The sequence below is a fragment of the Corvus kubaryi genome, unplaced genomic scaffold (genome assembly GCF_017639235.1).
Source record: "Corvus kubaryi isolate FWS band 111438036 unplaced genomic scaffold, C.kubaryi_AGA036_p1.0 37394, whole genome shotgun sequence".
NCBI classification, from domain to species: domain Eukaryota; kingdom Metazoa; phylum Chordata; class Aves; order Passeriformes; family Corvidae; genus Corvus; species Corvus kubaryi.
The window spans coordinates 11465577-11485864 of NW_024581133.1; the positions used below are offsets into that span (position 1 = coordinate 11465577).

Here is a 20288-nt window from a genome sequence, read left to right on the forward strand (position 1 = left end):
AGCACATCAGGCTGTTGCAAGAATGTATTTAAGGACCCAAATTGACAGTTTGGGGTGTTGCCATAACAGGGAACTGGGACACAAGCAGCATCTTTAGGTTTGTGTAACAAAGGTCATTCCCAGTAATGCACCCAAGAGCTCAGTGACAGGTAAGACCTTTGTTCTTTTTACAGCCAGGACAGATTTATTCAAGAATTTAAAGCCAAATATATTAAAAAAAAATTTTAAAATTGTATTTAGGATTTTTTTTAACTAACAGTACTCAAGGGTGAGTACAAGTGGACTTCTGTGCTCCAAGGATTTATTGTCCAATTGCTGGAGAAGTCAGACATAGCTGAGCATTCACGTGTTCAAACTGCCACTGGAATTCCACCATAGGGCTGGGAATTGGGAAACTCTGGTATCAGGTCAGGAAATTGGGGAACTCTCTTAACAGCTCAGGAGAGCAGGAGCTGCAGAGGAGCATTCACTGCTCAGTCCTCAGTGTCCTGTCACAAGCAGACCCTGAATTCCTGCGGTGTCTCTGTGTGGAGGAACTGCAATTCCATGCTGCAGACACGAGTTCAGCCAATAAATCCTGAAGAAAAATCTGCAAGAGATTCCACCCACCTGCTCCCTGATAAGCCATTCCATGGCTGCATTGTGTTCCTAGTGGCGAAGTTTTCCTGATTAATCCCCAGGCAGGATTTTTGGCTGTCACTCCGTGCTGAGCCATGGTCTCCACAGCGATGCCGCTGCCCCTGCGGCCACTCCCGGGGGCCGAATTCCAACAGCCCCATGGATGAGGGTGGGTGGGGCAGGTGCCATCCCGGGGGACAGTGACAGATCCCTGGCATCCCATGGCCTCGGAGCGGGCACTCTCCGAAGAGCCCCGGGAAGGAGCCAAGGCACACCGCGATCCGTGCTGTGAACTCCTCACAGCCCTCCTAGGGTTTCACTGGAATTCTCTTTTTTTGGGTTGTTTTTCCTGATAGGATTTACGAGAACACTTTTTCCACTCTGGTTTCCAACAATGTGGTAATGAAAGGTCTCGTCCAGGCTTTGTGCTGGGGGTGCCAGAACTCGAGTGCGCTGCAGTGAATCCACGCTGAGCTGGGGGCTCTGCTGGGTGTCACCTGGAGACACCACAGATTCCAGTGTCCCAGTCTTCCCCACTGGAAATGGGAAATGGGAGGAATTAAAAATCTCAAAGCCTCAGTCAAAAGTAAGAGTGAGCTGACATTGCCTGGAATTTGTGGTTCAGGCCAAAGCTGGGTGACAGGCGTTGGTTTAGTGGCAGGAAATCTTTGCCATCCCAGAGCTTCACCTGCAGCCTGGCCTGGCCAGTAACACTGGAATGCCTGAGCTGGGAATGCCAGCCCAGGACTGGGAGTGCTGGAGCAGCAACCAGTAATTCTGGAACTGGAGCTTGCCACCTGGGACAAGGATGTCAAACCTGGAGGTGCCCCTGCCCATGGCAGGGGTGGGACTGGGTGGCCTTTAAGGTCATTTCCAACCCAAACCTCTCTGGGATTCTGTGGAAACCAGCTGGGAATTCTTTTTGTTGTTGCTACACAAAGAGAAACTGAGTGACAGATACAACTTTGCTTTTCCACTAATGCCCCTTTTATTCATTTCTGTAACTTCTTACCTTGTGAAGAAATTCTGTAGCCAAAACCAAAGGGTCTCTTCAGAAAAAACCCCAAACCACCCACAAAAAGTTAACCACCAGCAAAGTAAATCTTGATTTTAAACCACAACACAACACTCTCAAAGGATCATTAAACTATTTTCCAGTGTCTCCAGCCACACTTCCTGCCTCCATGATTTTTCCCCCTACAAACAAGACAAGTATTTATAATAAAAACATGTTTAAAAGAGTTCTGAATATGGGAATGAGCCGCTGTTACCTCATAAAAAGGCAGCAAAGCAGTGGGTTTTAATTGATATGATCTCATTAAATTTAAATAGTCACATCTCTATCACATGTCTAATGATTGGGTTTATAAAGTGTCCGAGTCCATTGTTTTCTTCACTGCCTCAACTCCCTTCACTTGGCACTTTTGCCATTTATCACCATTGCACAACAAAGATTTAGAAAGGGCAGAAAGAAGTCTTCAACTACCAAGAAGCCAACATGGAAAACCATTCCCTGCTTGGAGTGAGCCACCTTCAGGTCTTTATGACATTCTCTGTGCTGGGAAAAAGATGGGGAGAATGGGAGAAGGCAGAGTCGTGGCAAGGCCCAGCAGCTGGTTGGGAAGAGGTGTCCCTGGCAGGTGTTTCCTCAAATGTCCCTGTGTATTCCAGGGTATTTCTTCCCAAGCCAGGTGTTTTACCATGGGGGAGCTCCTGCTCAAGCTGTAGCTGAGAAACACTTTCCAAACTGCCAATGAGGCTTCAGTCCTTGTCCTTAAATGCTGCCGTTTCGACCCTGGAAATGATTTCCAGCATTCCAAGAAACTCATTATTTACATTCACCTTTGCTTCATCATAAAAGAAGAGACAGTGAATTCAAGGACCACTGTGAAAGTGCCTCCAGGATGTAAAGCCATCTGATAATCGATGGCAAACCTGTGTCCTGGGACTTGGGAATTTAGTGGACATTGGAAAAGTTAATTTTGAAATTCCTAACTGAGGGTGCTTAACAGGGTGGATTTTCAATTGATAAGGAAAAGTTCTTGGGGCCAGACTCTTCCATATGGGAATCTATTGGATCCTCTTCCTGCTGATCCACTGACTGTGCTGGTAACAGAGAAGGAGCCAGGGTGGCATTTCCCCTTTCTCCTCTCACTCCCTCACCAGGCTCCACCTTCCAGGTCCCTAATTCCAGTGGGTCTGTGCCGTGTGCTGGTGTGGAAGTGATGTGGCCTCAATCCAGGACAAGGGAATTCCCTGTGAGCCCTGACACCACGGGACAGCCCTGCGTGCCTGATGGACACACAGGAGTGTGAACACATCCAGGGGCACTGAGGGGTTTGGAATCCCAGTGTTGGGAATTTAGGACAGAGCTCCCCAGAGCAGTTCTGTGCATTCTGCCAGGCCTTGCAGAAGGTTTGGGCAGAGAATTCCACCCCAGAGCAGCAGCAAACATCTGGCATTTCATCCCAAGTTTAGTTTCCAATGGAAATCCAGGGAGTGTGGACAACACCTGTCACTCCAGGGAAGGCCCCCATCCTTACACAGGCAAAATCCAAACAGAATCCGAGCCTGGGGCCACTTTTAATGGCTTTGGCACTTGGCAGGATGCAGCTCCCAGCCCATGGCAGAGCATCTCCCACAGGGCACAGTTCAACAACTTCCTCTTCATGGCTCATCGAAATCTGGGCAGTTTGAGCTGGGAGAAGCTCCATAAAACCATCCAGCAGGCCTACAGCTGAAAAGTGGAGTTTGGAATTCAGGAGTCGCTTCCCAGCCCCCAGCCATGTGTGCAGAGATAACTGGGAACACGATTGTTTATTTAAACCCCAGAGAGGAAATAATAAAAATGTTCATTTGAAAAATGTAAACTCATCCATATCTCCTTGAACCACACACATGTCACCTTCCAAAGTCCTCTGAGAGAGGAGAAAGGAACAGCCACACAAATCCTCTGGAGCCAGGAGGTGTTGTGGAATGTGGAACATGGGGAATGCTGTCACCAAGGGAAGCAGCTACAGCTAAATGGGGTTTTTGGCAATAGACACTAATTGCAGGGAAGGATCATTCCTTTAGGATTGCTCTGGCACTTCCAGCTACAGAGGAATTCAGTTTTCTTCATCTGAGGAGAGACCTTCAATCTCATCCCTGTCTCCTCCAATCGCCATCCAGAAGGCTTTGGCGACCTACAATGGCAAGAAAGATGGGAAAGGGAGAAAATTCCCATCAAATGACTGAAGATTTTGTATTTCCCATCCAAAATGTAGAAACTGAGCAGCAGCTAAATCTGGCACCTGGGTCTGTAAGTAAAATGCCTCCTCTCTGAGGTTAAGGAATTTCAGGAACACAGAGGCAATGATTCAGGTCATGGGAGGCACCTGTGATACAAAACCTGTGCTAATTAAGGCATGATTACATTTTCCAGGAGATCCAGACTTTCCCATTGACTTGTGGAAGCTGGCCAGCACCCCCAGTGACGGCAGGAACTTCAGCTCGAAATTCAGAAAGGGGAAAGTCTTTTTCTTATGGCAGTGGGGTGGAATGAGATGATCTTTACCATTCCAGGATTTTATGCTTTTCTGGTGTTTCTAACTTGCAAGTTACTCAGTTTTTGGGAGATACCTGACAAGTCTTCCCTGGGACTGCATGGTTTGTTCTCACTGCTCTTAATCCAGGAACTCTCCAAAGGCAGGAACGGTGGCTTGGAAAGAAACCCCCCATTTTATGGATTTCCACCCCAATTCCCAAAGCTCACCTTCTCCGCGTGCAGCTTTCTCTGTTCGTGAGGCAGCGTGGCAGCTTTGTCTGTGGGGAAGGAGAGGATTTGGGTTGTGAAGCTCAGGAGTGAGCAGGGACAGAAACACCTCCTGCAGCTGGATTTAGGGAACTCCAAGAGTCAACATCTGCTGCTTTCCAGAGCATTATCAAGATGAAGGGCAAATGAATGAAAAGAGCAGCTACTTATAAAGGACTTCAGGCAGGAGAAGAATTTGCACAGCTTTCCAACTCACTCCTGCCTCTCTCTGAGCCCCTGGAGGAGGTGCCAGAGCTCAGGTCCATCTCTCCTGGTGCATTACCTTTCATTTCTTTCAGCTTTGAGAACAGCCTTTCAAAGTTCTCCAGGTCCCCATCTCTCGTGGTCAGGCTGGCCAGCTCCTGGATGTCCATATCCAGCATGGGATCTGAAATACAGGTTGGTTGAAGAGAAATTATTCTGGTTTATCAGCAGAAAACCAGGATTTTACCAGCTGCAAATCCCATTTGCAAATTCCACTGTCATAGGAGAGAAACTGGTTTACTGATTGCTCATACAGACAAATCACGGCATTGTTACAGTGATGATTAATTTCATGGAAGGAATTGTTCCCTGTGAGGGTGGGGAGGCCCTGGCACAGGGTGCCCAGAGGAGTTGTGGCTGCCCCTGCATCCCTGGAAGTGTCCAAGGCCAGGCTGGATGGGGCTTGGAGCACCCTGGGATAGCGGAAGGTGTCCCTGCCCATGGCAGGGCTGGAATGGGATGAGCTTTAAGGTCCCTTCTAACCCAAAATATTCCAGATTCCATGATTCTATGATACATTACATGGGAGCTCATCTAGTATTTAAGGTTTCTTGCTGATTCCAGAATGATCTGTCCAGAAACAGCCAGAGAGTGAATCAAAGAATGATGAGACTGTGCTGAAACCACAACAACAAACATTCAGATCTCACATACAGCTGCTAAGAAGGTCCCATCTCCTGGAATGCTGCAATTATTTAAGGACCTCCCCTGGCTCTGCAAGTGCCTTTATGCCCCACTTTTCCCTGAGCAGAATTCAGGGGCTCTGCAGGCCCGTCCCAGCCAGGTGTGGATGCTCCAAGCAGAACTCACCTGCAGTACTGTCAAGCTCCAGGTTGTTTGTGCCAGCTCCATCCTCTCCACCATCTGACTGGGATTCTTCCCTGTCTCCTGGGGATGGGTTGGACTGTCAGGAAACAAAGATATTTGAGTATCCAGTAAGGCATGAAAAACATCAGCCGGAAATCAGGTGCTTCCTGCTTTTACTTCAAAACCTTACACTGTATCTCAGTGTTACTGCAAAACCTGTTCCATGAAAAGCCACTTCTGCAACACTGGAAATTGGTGCTGCATTAAGGGATTTTTTAGGAGAGATTTGTTGGGGTTTTTTCAAATAACACCATGAAATGACAGGTTTTGTTTTGCCCAAAATGGGATAACTGGGATATAATCAAAACCATCTTGAATGGAGCTTTTAGTGCTCTTTTGGCTCCCAGACACAGTGGGGAGGTCCCAGCCACCACCCCATGGATGAAGGGCGGGCCTGAGCGAAGAGCAGGAACCAGGAATTCGGGAATTACTGTTTACTTCTGTCTCCGGGGTCTCTTCGCAGCCACGGCTCCTGTTTGCTCCTGCCAATGTGCTGAGGAGACCAAAGCCCTGGGTCCTGTCTGGAAACAAAGCACACAGTGCAAAATTACTGCAAATACTGGGACTGGCCAGGTGGGAGAGGGAATATTTCAGGGAAGACACAAAGCACCACGGAAAACTGTGCCAGTGCAGTTGAAAATAGTTTTTAAGCAGAAATTTCACATAATCTCTAAGCTTTAAACTGTGTTAGCAACGTTTACTGCTAAATATTCGCCATGGCTTGTGTGAGCTGCAAGAGATATGAGATCTTTTCAGTTCTTGTTGGAAGTCTCTGCTCTGTTAGGATCTGAGCTGGTAAATTCCAAACAAGGCAGCTGGGAAAATCCAGAAGCAGCATTTGCTGTTCTTGGTGCCCAGGTTTAACCTCCATGGAAAGCAGCACTGAGTTTGGGGTTGGATTCAGGAAAGGCAATGAGAGCCTCTGCTCACACATTGTCCAAACAGGCTGAGCATGACAATAATGGCAAAAAAATTTCTTAAATATCTAATTCAGAACTCCTGGATGGACTTATCCATCAAATCCAGGGTTTCCTCTCACTGCAAGGTGCTCTGGGCTTTCCCCACTGCTGGCCTAGGGTGTATCTCAATGCTATTTTAAAAAAAATTTTGAAAGAGTGATTTCAAACCTAAACCTAAACAGTCATCTAAGATAGTAAATGTGGTACAGTATTTTAAATTCAAACTGGCTGTATTTTTAAACTTGTTTTATATAAAACTATGTGCATAATAAGTGATATGATGGGGTGGTTTTACTAAGTCAGGTTTTTCTAAGTCATTGCTTACTACTCAGTACAAATGGCCTTGCACTGAGTAGTAAATATTTGCAGTTACACAAGAGACTCAAGAGATTTTTCTGCAAATCTTTGTATTTTAGTTAATGTGAAGTTATTGTACCAGAAATAGCCAGGAAACAATGACTTCTGCCAGAAGAAAGATTTAATATTACTTTTTAGAAGAAGTATATTCTAAATTATTACACTCATGACTTAAGCTCTAGTCTCAATTGTTGAGGTGATGTAATTTTGATGCTCTGTCCAAATTTCCTTGCCATTTCTCCAGACTCCCATTTTGAGGGGTTGGATGTGTAACTGAGCCCACCAGGCACCCAGCACTCAGGTAAACATGGCTCCATGAGAGCATTCCTGAGCCCTCAGTTCCCATTCCCTGCTCCTGCAGCTGATGTTGTCCTGCCCCAGCCCTGGCAGGTATTTGGGGCCACTGGCTCTGCTTTATCCTCTTTTACTGCTTTAAGAGATCCCTGGCCAAAGGGGTGGGAAGAAGTGAATCAGTGCAGCTGAATGAATTCCCTGGAAAATGCTCAGCTGCCACGTGAGAGCCCGTGAAGTCCGTCAGGTCAATTAACAGGAATTGGAGGATGAAAGTTTGGGACTTGCATCCCAAAGCAGTGCAGCTTCCCCAAGTTTCAATGGGGCTGAGCAAAGAGCTGGCTTTTGGGGAGCCGCAAAGATGGACATGGAGCCAATTTCTGAGTCATCTCAAGTGAGGTTGGACACTGCAGTCCGGAATGTCCTGGAGAGAGCACATTCCCACACTGGCAGAGGAGCATTAGAGTGATCTAATCATGGACCTCGTTCATATCTGGGATTAGAGTTTGTCCTGTACAGAAAAATGGCAGTGGCTCCATATTCCCTCCTCCAACCCTACAGAACCTCAGCCAGAATTATTACAAATGTCATCCCTTCCAGAAAACCTGGAATCTACAGCAGGGATCTGTGAACAGCAACTATTTGTCTTTGGATGCATGGTTAGGGAGGAGGCAGACACAACACTTGGTTGCAGGCACACCCTTGAAAAACCCTTCCTATAAACTCCTTTTATTGGATCTAAAAGTTATTTCAACTTCTGGGCGCAATTCAGGAAGTGGGTGATGCCTTACACAGTGTTCTTGTGGCAGCAAAGCCAAAAATTAGCTCATCCCACTTACTGGAAGAGTCAGTGGCTATAATGGAGCCCAGGGAAGCTGTGGCTGCCCCTGGATCCCTGGAAGTGTCCAAGGCCAGGTTGGATGGGGCTTGGAGCAACCTGGGATAGTGGAAGGTGTCCCTGCCCGTGGCAGAGGGTGGAATGGGATGGGCTTTAAGGTTCCTTCCCACCCAAACCATTCCAGATTCCATGATTGTATGCTCTGTGTAGTTTCCCAGGTATCATCCATGATGCTCTGAACATGGATTCAGCATGCCCAGATTCCTGTTTCATAGCCAAGTGTTTTCCACTGCCTTTACCTATATTCCTCCAGTCTGTCTCCAGCTGATACATGGTGATCCTTACACATAAAACTGGCATTAACACATCCAAAATCACAATTTGTTTAAATGGCCTACCTCAATCACATTGATTTGGTAATTAGAGCCAGGCACATTCCTGGCCCCACCTGAGGTAAGCAGCTTCACCTGGGATCACTAAAACTGGGATTTAAGCAAGAAAGAAGCCAAGCAGCCTCTTCTAGAGGGCTGGAAATGGTTTCTCTTCTTGTCACAGAGGCTCTTGTAGGGACAGAGAAGGCAACAGCAGTTTAATACCTTTGTGGGGAGGGAAATATGTTATCTGGAGAATCACTCATTCTCCTGCACAAGGGAAAGAAAACTTCCTGAGACTGAAGGGAGCTCCATGGCCTGGATAAACCAAGAACTTTGCACCAGCTCCAGAAAGGATTTGTTCCTGGGAGACTCTCAGGTAAGACTACTGCTTTATTTGCTCACAGAGCATCTGGGATTGGTTACTTGATGTAAACTTGTTTCTAATTCAACTGTGTTACATTTAATAATTATGGATCTGTGTGAGAATGATGCATTTAATGGTTAGAGAAAAAAAATCTGAAGTTTAAGATGTTAATAGGTGTGTGAAAAAAACTAAAGCTTGAGAAGGATTGTGTTGGGGCTTAACGCAATAAAAAAAAATAATATGGGTTTAATGTTTGTGCTTGAAAAAAGTTATTCCTGGTCTGCCTGAAAATTTAAATTGTCATGGAAACAGGTTTTTGAATTAAAGCAATGCTGTTGAATTAAGGGTACACCTAACAGTGCTATAAGCATTTGCTACTACACATTTACTACTAGAACTCTTTTATGCTCTCTGATAACTCTTCCCTGCATTTTCAACTAGCCAGGAATTGCAGATCATTCAGTGGAAAAGCTAAAGTTGGATTTAGATGGCAGCCAGTTTCCAGGACCTGGAGGAAGCTGAAAACAAAAGATATGTTACAGGTTGTAAAAAGTTTTATTTTAAGCAAAATGAGCTCAACAATTTCCCTTTGAAGGCACAGTCAGGCTGCAACACCTTCCAAATATAGCTCACTTCCTGAGGGGCTTGTGGTAATACTTCAATGCTGTGTGGGGCTGGTGCTGTGGAGAGAGAAAATCTGGATTTTTCACAGAGTTTGACCTTTACAGAACACACCAGTGATGTGCAGGAATTTCCCCCCGTGAAGAACTGAACATGTGACTAAACTCTGCTGTTCTGTAACGTGGCATCTGCCAAATACGGGAAATACGTTGTTAAAAAACCACTTTTAGCACAAGTGAGATAGCTTGACACCCTCTGACAAGGTTACCTGGTTCTCTGCAATGGTTACACTGAATCAGACCCCACCTTAACCTCAGTGCTGATGAGGGATGAGAAATACTCAAAAAGCTGCATTAAAAAATGTAGTTTAGTAATTCTCATCCTGGTTTCCCTGAGTCCCAGCAAGCACCTTGCAGATACAGAAATTAACAGCAGCCTGTCAGTGCTTTAAATCATTCCACAGTTAATTTTGTAGGAAGGGAGAAGCCGCAACAGTGGGAAATGGGACATGAGGGAGCAGAAAGGTGTTGGAAGGTTGGTGGTGGGACAAGGCTTTGTGAAACAAGAAATTTAAGGCCAAGCACTCTTTAAGTGTTTCATCTTCCTACATTTCCTGCAGCAGTTTGTGTGATTAGAAAGGTAATTAAAGGTTTTCAAGTAAATGAAAAGATCTACACTTGCAACCACAGCATTTCCTTTTCTGACGATTCTAAGGCTAAAGTGCTTTTTCCAGAATTCTAACTCCACCTGATAATTAGTTTTCTCAGGAAATTATCTGGGGTTGCCCATTTTTTGCACTGTTTTCAAAAAGTTCTGTGGTTTCCATGTACTCAAGTGGAGTTTTCTGTAGGACAAAGTCCTTAAATGTTTGACGTGGCTCCTTTGCCAAATCTCATCTCTGCACTTGCTGTTCTCCTGGCTAGTTGAAAAGTTTAAAAAACAAAACAAAAATCCCCTACAACAAATGTGGAATTTAACCTTCACTTCTACACCAAACCCTCTATCAGTCTTTAGATCAAGCTGGTAATTATAACCTATTTCCTACTAGAATTTGGTGGAACAAACTTTGGTTTTTCATTGCAGTGTGTAGAATTAATGGAATATTTAATTCAAATTATTGGTAGAGTGCAAGTTAAAGTAGAGAGGGAACAGGAGCAGATGCTGGAATGGGAGTAAGTTTTACACAGAAATCCTTTCCTGTGAGGGAGGAGAGGCCCTGGTACAGGTGGTCCAGAGAAATTGTGGGTGGAAGTGTCCAAGGGCAGGCTGGATGGGCTTGGAGCAACCTGGGATAGAGGGTAAGATGAGCTTTAAGGTCCCTTCCCACCCAAACCATCCCAGGATTTTATGATAAATCTCACCCACTACCTATGAGTTCATCAGGACATCAAGGGACAATGAATGCTTGAACCTTCCTATTTGATGGGGAAGGTTCCAGGGTGCTCCAGCTGTGTCTGTACTGGTGCAGGAGCATTGCAGCTGCTTGATTTTAACTCGTGATAAAAACTCCCAGCCCTGCAGAGCTCAGGGAGAGGCCCTGTGGCACCTACCACTCTTCATGACCACGTTGGACCACACGTTGGCATTCAGGGCCTGCACAATGCGCTTCACTCCGGTGGACTCGGGGAAATCATCTGCACCAAAACACAAAGAATTGCACTCCTAAAAATGATTCTAAAAACCATGACATGCCTCCAGAGGTGGGGCTGAAAGCCTGTCCTATCTTCTCACAATCATAAATTCTGCTTCTGGTACAAAACACAGATTTTTTACCTCTGCTTCAGGAGAGGCCAAGTAAATCTAAATTAATGCCTCACTTCTTGGGCTGAGCTTCCAGGTCCAATGAACTGTGAGCTCAGCATTTTGGAGATACCTAAATTTTTTTTGTTAAATATTTAGCAGGGGGCCTACATTGTTAAGTAGTATCTGAGTAAATTTCATTGGAACAGACAAGGAACTTAAACCTCTTGCCCCAAGATCTTTTACAATGCTGTACAGCATAAAAATAGATACTAGAATTACCTTATCTTCTTTTAGAAAGTAAAGAACTTGAGACACCCATTTAAAAAAGGCTGCAATGCTTGTAAAAAATGGAAAGGAATATTGTAAAGCTGTCCCCACAATATCTATGTCCGAATGTTCCAGTAATCCTAGGAATTACAGTAACTTGAAAGACCAGGGAAAGCATTATTCAGATTTCAACTTATTTACTAAATAGATCCGACACCACTTTGTATCAAGTCAGTTTTCCCATTTCCTCAGTTTAGTCAGCTTCCCATGTTTGTGCAGGTTGACAAAGGGAAAAAAAACCCCGAACAATCCTTTGGATACAAAAATGTGATTGTTTAGAAATCAAACTCAAGTGACTCAGGGACAGGTGCAGTAATTGAAACTGTCTTTAGAAATGAATTTAAGGCTGAAATCATATTTTTTTGCCCTCTGTGATGCCACTGTTTGGTTTGGTATCAGAGTCATTATCAAGAGCCTCAGTTTAGAGCTCTTGTCCTGACTGTGCAAACAACTGACAGTGAGTCAAAACAGAAGTTCCAGTTTATTTGAGATGAGCTGCCTGAAATGTCAGAATTTCGAACAGAGATTGGCTCAGTGTGTTTACAGCATCTGTTGTGCCTTTTGTAACTCACCCAGAATGTTTGTGGGGTACATAAGTTACTCACTGGAACACAGTTCCTCCTCTGCATGAGTCACAGTGAATCAACTACCCAACAGCTAGGAAAGAACATGTATCCTAATATTCCCAAAATTAGCATCCTGAGTTGTTACTATTCCCATTATTTAAATGGTAAAGAGCTTGTTCTTTACAACAATTATTCAATAGAAAAAATAACTTGATTTAAGGTTACTAATTTTTAAAGCATTTAGTATTTGTTTAGTCTAAGGGGTCTTCACTTCTGATTTTCCTGGTTTCTGTGAATCAAAAGTGTATCCTGCTCCCCTTGACTGGAAAAAAAACCAAACACTTTTAAAGGCATGGTGGGGGGAAGAGGGAGATTTCCCAGCTACTCAAGATCCAATTTTAGTAGGCCTTTAAAGGGGGAAAAGGGGTGAGGACGTGTTCTAGAAGAGGACTTCACAGTGAATTATTTTTGGTGACAGCAGTGTGCTTGGAGAACCTGAAATAGAGCAAATGTTAGTGACTAATTCCACCCCAACCTGCAAATGCACACAGTTATCTCATTTTGCTGCAGAGAGGTAAGGTGTAAACACTTTTTTGTATCACTGAAGTGAAGAGATAAGGCTGGTGCTGATAAGGCTGTCAGGAAATGCACAGTCACTTTTCAAGAGTGGAACATCACACTTCTAACTTTTCTTGCTGGGTTTGTTTTTTTTTCAAGTTATAAATGTATGGGCAGCCAGTGATTCTGAAACTGGTTTATTTCCTGTGTAACAGCTCATGTTGCTCTGAAATGTTTTTAATAACCTGCCATTTTCAGGCTATCGTGTCCCTGTTTATACCAAGAGAGGATAGATAGTATAAAATAGTTTTTAATTCTTTAAAACAAGAATTTTTCTGGCCTTATGCATAAAAACGGTTCTTTAGATTTATTTTCTAAGTGGAATATAAACTTCTGATGTATCAATACAGTCCTGGTGGCAGTGCCAGAAAAAGGAGCAGATATTATTTTTACGTAGGTGCTACATAAACAGCAGCTGGATTTGGGAGGAGACAAATGGAATTTCTCAGAGGAAATAACCTCCTCCTCCTCCTGACCTTTTATAGCTGAGACTAAGCCCCACCAACTGGGAGCATTCCATGCCGTAATCATGTGGCACATAAACAATTGTAAGGGGCATAACTTTATTTAGAAGATATTTTTGTGCACTTTTTCATTCTCAAAATTTCAAGAGAAGCAGCAGACCTACCATCCTCATCAGGCAGCTCCTCAGGGCTAAGTTCTACCAGCTCAAAGCCATGCTTGATACACCATTCTTGAGCTTTCTGTCTGTTCACACCTAAATTGGGAGACAAAAACGGCTATTAAACATGCCAATTTAAGACAAATGCCAGCATATTTATCAGAATATTTAGCTGTGTTTTATTTCCTCAAAGTTGTTTGCTTGTTCTGGATTGTATGGGAAAGTGTAGAGTAGCTGGCATGGATCCTCCCTTCACTCACTGTGGATTCCAAAATCAGAGTTACGTTTCTCCTTGGAATCGAGGAATAGAATCAAATGGTTTTGGAGAGGATACCCACAGGGCAATGTAAGTGTGAATGAAGACTTCTGTTAACTCTGGGTTTGACAGTGAATTAAACTGCAGGGACACATCTGTATCTCACAGCTTGCTGTTCTTTAGAACCAAAGCAAATGTGTGTGTTCAATGTCCAAATGGTCAAAAAAATGGAATTAAGCAACCACGTCCTCCCCATTTTTCAGCAGGCTCACGCACATCCAGCAGCAGGAATGCCTTTTAGTTGCCTTGCAATGGCTCACTCTGAGCAAGCTGGTAAAACTCTGATTCAGCTTTAAACACAACCTGCTGAAGGTTTCTGCTCCTGCTCCCCAGAGTCACCTGGCTGCGCTCTATCAGCTCTCCAGGCCAGTCTCACCCACGCATTCTGGGAAGCGATTGTTGATGTAATTAGAAAGTCAATTATTATGCAGGTTAATGGCTCTACGTGAGGATGGAAGTTCTTTGGGTCTCTTACCATTCTCAGACACTCTGTTACAAACCAGGATCATGACTTCTGGCAGCCACTCTTCTGTCAGGGGAAGCCATTCGGAGACACCATCCAGTCCAGTTTTCTAAAAGGGAAAAGAAAAGTATTCTTTGGAATACATCCTACAATACTTTAGTTTTTAACAGTATTAGAATTGAATTATTTAAAGAAATAGGCTTTTTTTATCTCAATCTTTCTGGTTTCTGCTAAACCAGTTTTCACTGCTGCTCATTTAGCAGAAACAATTTTGGGTAAAATGCACGGAATTTTATGTTTAGCTACCTAAATCCTGGCTATCTTAAAGGAGCCTTTAAGAAGCAGCACCAGCTAGGAACAAAGCTGGAGATGGTGAGCTGGAAGAGGATTTGCCATAGTGGCGTACTGAATCCTGAAAACTCCTCTTCCAGCTGGCGTAGAGGAGTAAGAGAGAAGGAAACCAACTACTGTTAGCTGGGAAATTGAATATTGATCTTCTGCCAATTAATAGAACAGCCTAAAGGGGAGAGATGGAGAATCTGATTTATGGTTATCACTGTGATAAGGCAGCTACGTGACAGAGATAAAGTGAGAGAATGAAGCAGAAGAGCCTTACTATTGTGCTGTCAAAGTACACAACAAATGCTTGAACAGACTCAGCAATCTCTCCAGTCACATGGAAGGTGTTTGGGACGACACAGAAGTGGATATCTGCTGAATAATATTTGTTATCTATTGTCCAAGGGTAAAAATTCACTCTTCCACTTGTAATTGCACCCACAGTAAGATCATCTTTTCCTGTGATACCTGTAAGAGAGAAGATTAATGAGGAGGAGGATAAAACCAGCATCAAGAACTTAATTTGTCTAGAAAAGTACAGTGCCAATGCAGATCCATCTTTACTTGAGTATATACTCAAGATCTTTAAAAATTCAACTCAATTTGTTACTCTGTCCTAGATTTTATTGCTTAGCTTTCAAAGAGTTTGCTTTCTAGTTTTTAATATAAAACATGGCACAGAAGCTGCAGAAAGCCTTTTGTTTTCCTGCAAATGCCTTTTCAAGTGTTAAGTCAAACTTAGTACCTGTAAACAGAGGATGTATGGAGAGAAAACCTAAACTTTATTACAACCCTTGCATGCTCATTGAGATGTAAAGAACTGTTTAACTGTGACCAAAACCTGAAGGTAACTAATGAGAAAATAAACCCAGTTCCTACAATTCTGTTGTAATTCCCATTAAATTCCATGTAGGAGTTCAACAATTAAAAACCAAGGCAGTGCTTTGCTCAGGTGCTGTCAAACACTGCCCTTCAAGGCAGGAACTTTCCCAGGAACACTCCTGGAGCTGAATTAGAGTTGGAAGCAGAGTGTCCCATTATACCTTGAGGGAAAGGCCAGGATATCTTGTTCAGGCTGGATGAACTCATGGACACTTTGAAACACAGGTCAATTATTTATAAAATGGACTGAGTCATCTAGAATTGCCTTGGGCAGCAGAAGAGTTAAAGAATAAAGTACATAGCTTTTCAAGGATTTGTATTTTAAGGCATTGAGAGAGAGTTCCTGGAGCTGCTAGAACAGGCTGTTCCCCAAATAGTCTGGAGATGAATTTGAATTTATCTGTATCTTATTAGCAAAAAGACGGGAAAACCTCCTTGCCAAGGTTGCAATGATTTTTACAACTAAACTGCAAAGGCTGAGAAATAGATCTGGTCAATGAGCACAGGGTACAAGGCAGTGAGAGCTGTAAACCAGGATTATTTGCAGCCCTGAGGAGGAGACAGGGAATCTGAGGGAGAAATGTGACCTTGGAAACAGAAACCTGCAGCCATTTCCTACTTAAGAGGATGAAACAGGAGTCTCCTCTCTGGGTTTCTTAAAATAAAAATGCTTTTTCCAGGTTCACATTTTATTTTATTTTAATTTGCATGGCAATAGTTTTCTGAGTAATTGGGCTTTAATCAGAAGATATTCCACACTAAGATTATCCACATCACTTTGGAGCTGGGGGACAATGATCCTGAGTCACTACCAAACAAATCTGGATTCTGGGCTTTGTCTTCTCAGATGTTTTGAATATGATATAAATTTCCTTTTACCAGTGTTTTGAGAGTTAAAAATAAGTAACTAAATAACAATCAGGCTAAGCTAACAGAATTACAAGTCAATGCCACAACAAACTGAGAACAGGAGTCCACAGAAATTACTGAAACCCAGAAAATCAGCAGTAAGACTTAAGGAGGAAAATGGGGTGAGGAAAGAAAATCAGCTCAAAAGTCACTTGAGTCAGTCACCCAGGCAAAACAAAACAAAAGAACTTTTATAAAAGATTTTCAAAAGCTGATATGAATTTCACATTTGCTTTTTGAGTGATAATTTTTTTAGAAGAGTTCATGGACAAATTAAGGTCTCAAAGCACTGCTAGAACGTGACGCCATTTCCTATTACCTGCTACTTGATCCTGTATTTTAAGGGGTTTTCTTTCATCCCATTGTGCTGCTGATTACCCATCCTTCATCCTGAGATTTTGCCAATTTCCTGTGAAATTTCTCTCCCAGTAAAAATTGATGTTGCACGCTAAACTCAAAGGGCTTCAGGAACTTTGTGAAAGGATTCAGACTTGCTGTGTCTCAGACTGCATGTGGGGTTGTAAGAAATCACTGCACAACAGCCTGATCACTCCTGGCAGGAAACTGAGTATCTTGTCAGGAGTTCTCTCCCAAAAAAAGTTACTTGGAGCAATTAGATTTTGGTCTTTAGAGTAAACAAGCAGAGACTACAAAAGAAATACACACTGCAACTCAAACTGAGTTCTCATCTGATGCAGGAATTAGTTTTAAGGGTTATATTTACCACCCCAGCATTCCAAAAATTTCTTTCCAAGACACCCCGGATTTTAATTAAAGAAGGAAATTCAGCAAGGATACCTTGGTATCTAATTTAGAGAGTACTGATCAGAATAAACTCCTAGAAAATTAATATGGCAAAAGGAGGTGGCATGTTCAGCTTATGAGTAACTTATGAGTGAGTTAATATTAAACTGCTCAGCCATTGAAAGTGTCAGTGGTTTGCCATGCAAAGAGCCTGGAAAACCAAGTGAGTCACTGTGTGACCACAACAGGAGCGAGGCTTGGGCTGGGCCTCCCTGAGAGCACCAGCAGCTCTCTGGATGACAGGAATGCAAACACTCTCCAGCTGCAGCACCACTACAGAGCTCTAAAAACATACATGGAAAAGTTCATGGCACTGACAGAGCTGCTTGGTGTCATTCAAAAACAGGGTGTAGAGCTCAGGGTCCCCTGTGAAATCCTGTGACTGCTGGACACTTATTTTACTGAAATAATGGTCCCAGTGTTACCCGTAACTGCTGAATCCAAATGGAGACATCCTGGATTTGTGTCCCACACTGTATAGAAGCATTTGGAGCAGCAGAAGCTCTACAGGGAATTATTTGAGGGCATTTTTGGCTGCTCCAGCATCATCCTGGGTCACTACCTCCTGCAGCCTCCACAAAGCCCTGTACCACATGAAGAGCACCACATTTGCTGGGTAATTCCCCTACTCCAGTTCACCCCATGACTGATTTTGCTTTCTTTCTATCAGAAAACCATTTAACAAACAGCAAGTTCGTTGAGTTACTGGCTCAGTCCAGTAACTGATCCTGGCTGGTGTCACATAGCTCCAGGAACTTCCAAACTTCTCTGGAATCTCTCCAGAGGAAAAGGTTTCATTACTTCCAGGCAGTCAGTCACTGGCTTATATTTTTCAGCAAGTTCATTAGTTGTGTCCCTTCTTCACTCACAAGTATTTATAATTTTTAATAAAGCAGACCACAGTTATGACCAATACTTTTGGAAATTATTCTCAGCTGTTTATAAATGTCTGCTCATTTTACTGACTTAAATATTGACCTTTAATTTCACGTTCTTTCATGTAGGCAAGATAATGATTTTGAAAACAAGAGAGGACATGGCAATATTGTAAAATCTCACATCCCTCCCCATTTTTAATGCTGACTCTTACTAAGTCTTCTGAAAGTGCAAATACTTTTGAAAAATGGAGCTGAAGACAAGAAATAACTGTTCAGAAGAGTTAAATAATCAGAGAACCAGATGTAGCTCTCCTGCAGTAATTTCCCTGTTCTCTCATACCCAAGTGCTATTTAAGCACTTCTAGCACATTGTGTGTCTAGTAATAATTTTTTTAATTATTACAACTCCTTTTTGCAGTTTTTTTTTTTCCTAAATGGAGTAAGGTATTGACCACTCTTCACAGTGTTTTTCTGACGGAATAAACACTGTGAGAACATAATGCCCTAAATGCTCTCAAATGCTCAGCTGTCAGGTACATGGAGTAGTTCCCACATTCTGGGCCTTGAGAGCCACCTGGTGGAATAAACCATAAAAAATACTCCTAAAATTACACCAAGGACTAAAGAGAGCCCAAATAAGCTGGGGGGGGGGGAGGGGAGTGGTAAAAATCATAAAAGAGAAGGAAGAACAACCACATGAGATAGTATGAAAACTGAACCAATCTTATTTGCTGTTTTAAGCTGTGATAAATATATCACAATAATAACAGACATATCTATGCTGAGCACTTTAAATAGCTTTGTTTGCCCCAGTACTCCATGAATTAAAGCATTCAGAGCACCCTACTGAGACCTGAACAAATAAAACTATATCTAGCAAACGTACCATCAACTGCTTCTCATCCTCATTTTCTATTTAACAGGATGAAAACCCCAGAAAAAATCTTGGAATTGGCCTAAAAAGTTCTGACAGGCTCTTTCACCCCACCAAACCCTTCTCACTGCTGCCCTGTCCATGCCAGTGTGTCCTTGAATGTTTTATAGTCTGCTGGATCTGATTTCATTTCACTTGTTATACAAAGGAAGGACTTAAAATGCTGATGGTATTTATTTTAGCAAATGCTGCTGTTTCTTTCAGGAGGATTTTAATGTCTTAATGTGAAGTAACCCAATCAGAGGACACACAGACAAGACTCCAGTTTTGGTACCGGGAACAGTGGAAGCTGAGACATTTCAAAGTGCGTACCAGTTAAAAAAAATTGAACTTAAATTTTAGGACTTTGTCAGATTAAATAGCTTTTTAGTTACCTACCTTTTCTACAGGTTTAATTTCGCTGTGTAAAATAATCAAAGGGGAAACCTAGAGAAACCCTGAAGAATTCCTTCCAATTTGCTTATACTTTCCTTAAAAATAAGCAACTACTACTACTATTTTTTTGTGTCGAATCCTTAAATAAGTCAGTGTCACCCAGCTTCTTTGACAGAGGAGCCTTTGACTGCAGATCTTGTACTGCTGTTTTTGTTTCAAAATGTGCTTTAATGAGGTGGAGGGAGCCAGTTCTCGGGGGGAGCCCTGTGCTTGGTGAGATCCTAAGCAGGAATTGCTCAGAAAGAGGTAAAAACAAATCCAGAGAAGGGATGAGGGAGTTAAGTTCCACACCTCAGTGTGCACAGCAAACTGTTCAAGCATTCCCTAAAAACCAGGGCTGTCTGAACAGCTTCTCCCTGGAATCCCCCGATCTTAGAATTACCAAAAATTCCACCATGGTTTCCTCTACTATCAGAACTTATTCTTGTGTTCCCTTTTTGAGCCATAAAAATGGCAACTGGTTTCCAGGAAAACCACTTCCTACAGAATGAATTCTATGTACTTAGTACGAAGTGTAATCTGCAATTCTAACAACTGCAGAACAGACAGAATTTTTAGCTTTCCCTTTTAGTCCTTCCGCATTGAGGAATCGATGAATTATTTCCTTAAAGCACTAAGGAGGCTCCTGACACCCTCTGCAAGAGCTCGGGGGCTGCGTGGCCGCCATGGGGCTGGTGCCTGAGGAGAGGATTGAGACCCTTGAGGAGAACTGCGACCTTGATGGGAAAAATGCGACCCTGAGGGAAGAACTGAGATACTGAGGGGAAAATCTGGACCGTGAGGGGATGGCGGCGAGCCCTGAGGGGGAAAACTGAGACCGTGAGGGGAGAACTGCGATCCTGAGGGGAGAAGAGCCCCCGTGAGGGCCGGGGCTGGAAGAAGCCGCTGCCAGCCCTATTCCCGCGGGCGCGGGCAGGCCGCGGCCCCTGGTTCCGCCCGCTTGGGCGCCGCGGCGGCCCCGACTCACGTTTGACGAGCTCCTTGGGCGCGAAGCCCGCGGCACAGCTGGTGAGCAGCGCCAGCGGCCGCGCTCCCGCCGCCATGGCGCCCGCGCCGCGCCCCTTCCGCCGCGCCGCTACCACCGCTCGCGGGGGGGGTGGCCGGGG

General features: G+C 43.6%; 1 protein-coding gene across 2 annotated transcripts; it reads right to left on the minus strand.

Moving 5' to 3' along the window:
- Positions 1 to 9: 9 nt before the first annotated feature.
- Positions 10 to 20259, minus strand: AAGAB (alpha and gamma adaptin binding protein). 2 transcript variants are annotated; one of them, XM_042039484.1, is made up of 10 exons: positions 20150 to 20259; positions 14618 to 14808; positions 14014 to 14110; positions 13229 to 13318; positions 10897 to 10980; positions 5981 to 6063; positions 5486 to 5579; positions 4695 to 4799; positions 4373 to 4422; positions 10 to 1154 (listed from the first exon to the last, which is right to left on the minus strand). In XM_042039484.1, the coding sequence occupies exons 1-10, from the start codon at positions 20223 to 20225 to the stop codon at positions 978 to 980; spliced, it is 1047 nt and encodes a 348-aa protein (XP_041895418.1). In that variant the 5' UTR covers positions 20226 to 20259; the 3' UTR covers positions 10 to 977. The 2 variants fall into 2 exon arrangements, with proteins under 2 accessions (XP_041895418.1, XP_041895419.1); XM_042039485.1 differs by lacking the exon at positions 10 to 1154 and adding an exon at positions 1583 to 3803 and having other exon boundaries at positions 20150 to 20257.
- Between the last annotated feature and the right edge of the window lie 29 nt (positions 20260 to 20288).

Coding starts and splice junctions, on each gene's coding strand:
- AAGAB (XM_042039484.1), bottom strand. CDS start 20,225: ATGGCGGCGGGAGCGCGGCCGCTGGCGCTGCTCACCAGCTGTGCCGCG. Junction 13,319..14,013: donor TAACAGAGTGTCTGAGAATG/GTAAGAGACCCA, acceptor CTCCCAATTTAG/GTGTGAACAGACAGAAAGCT. Junction 1,155..4,372: donor GAAAGCTGCACGCGGAGAAG/GTGAGCTTTGGG, acceptor TCCCATTTCCAG/TGGGGAAGACTGGGACACTG.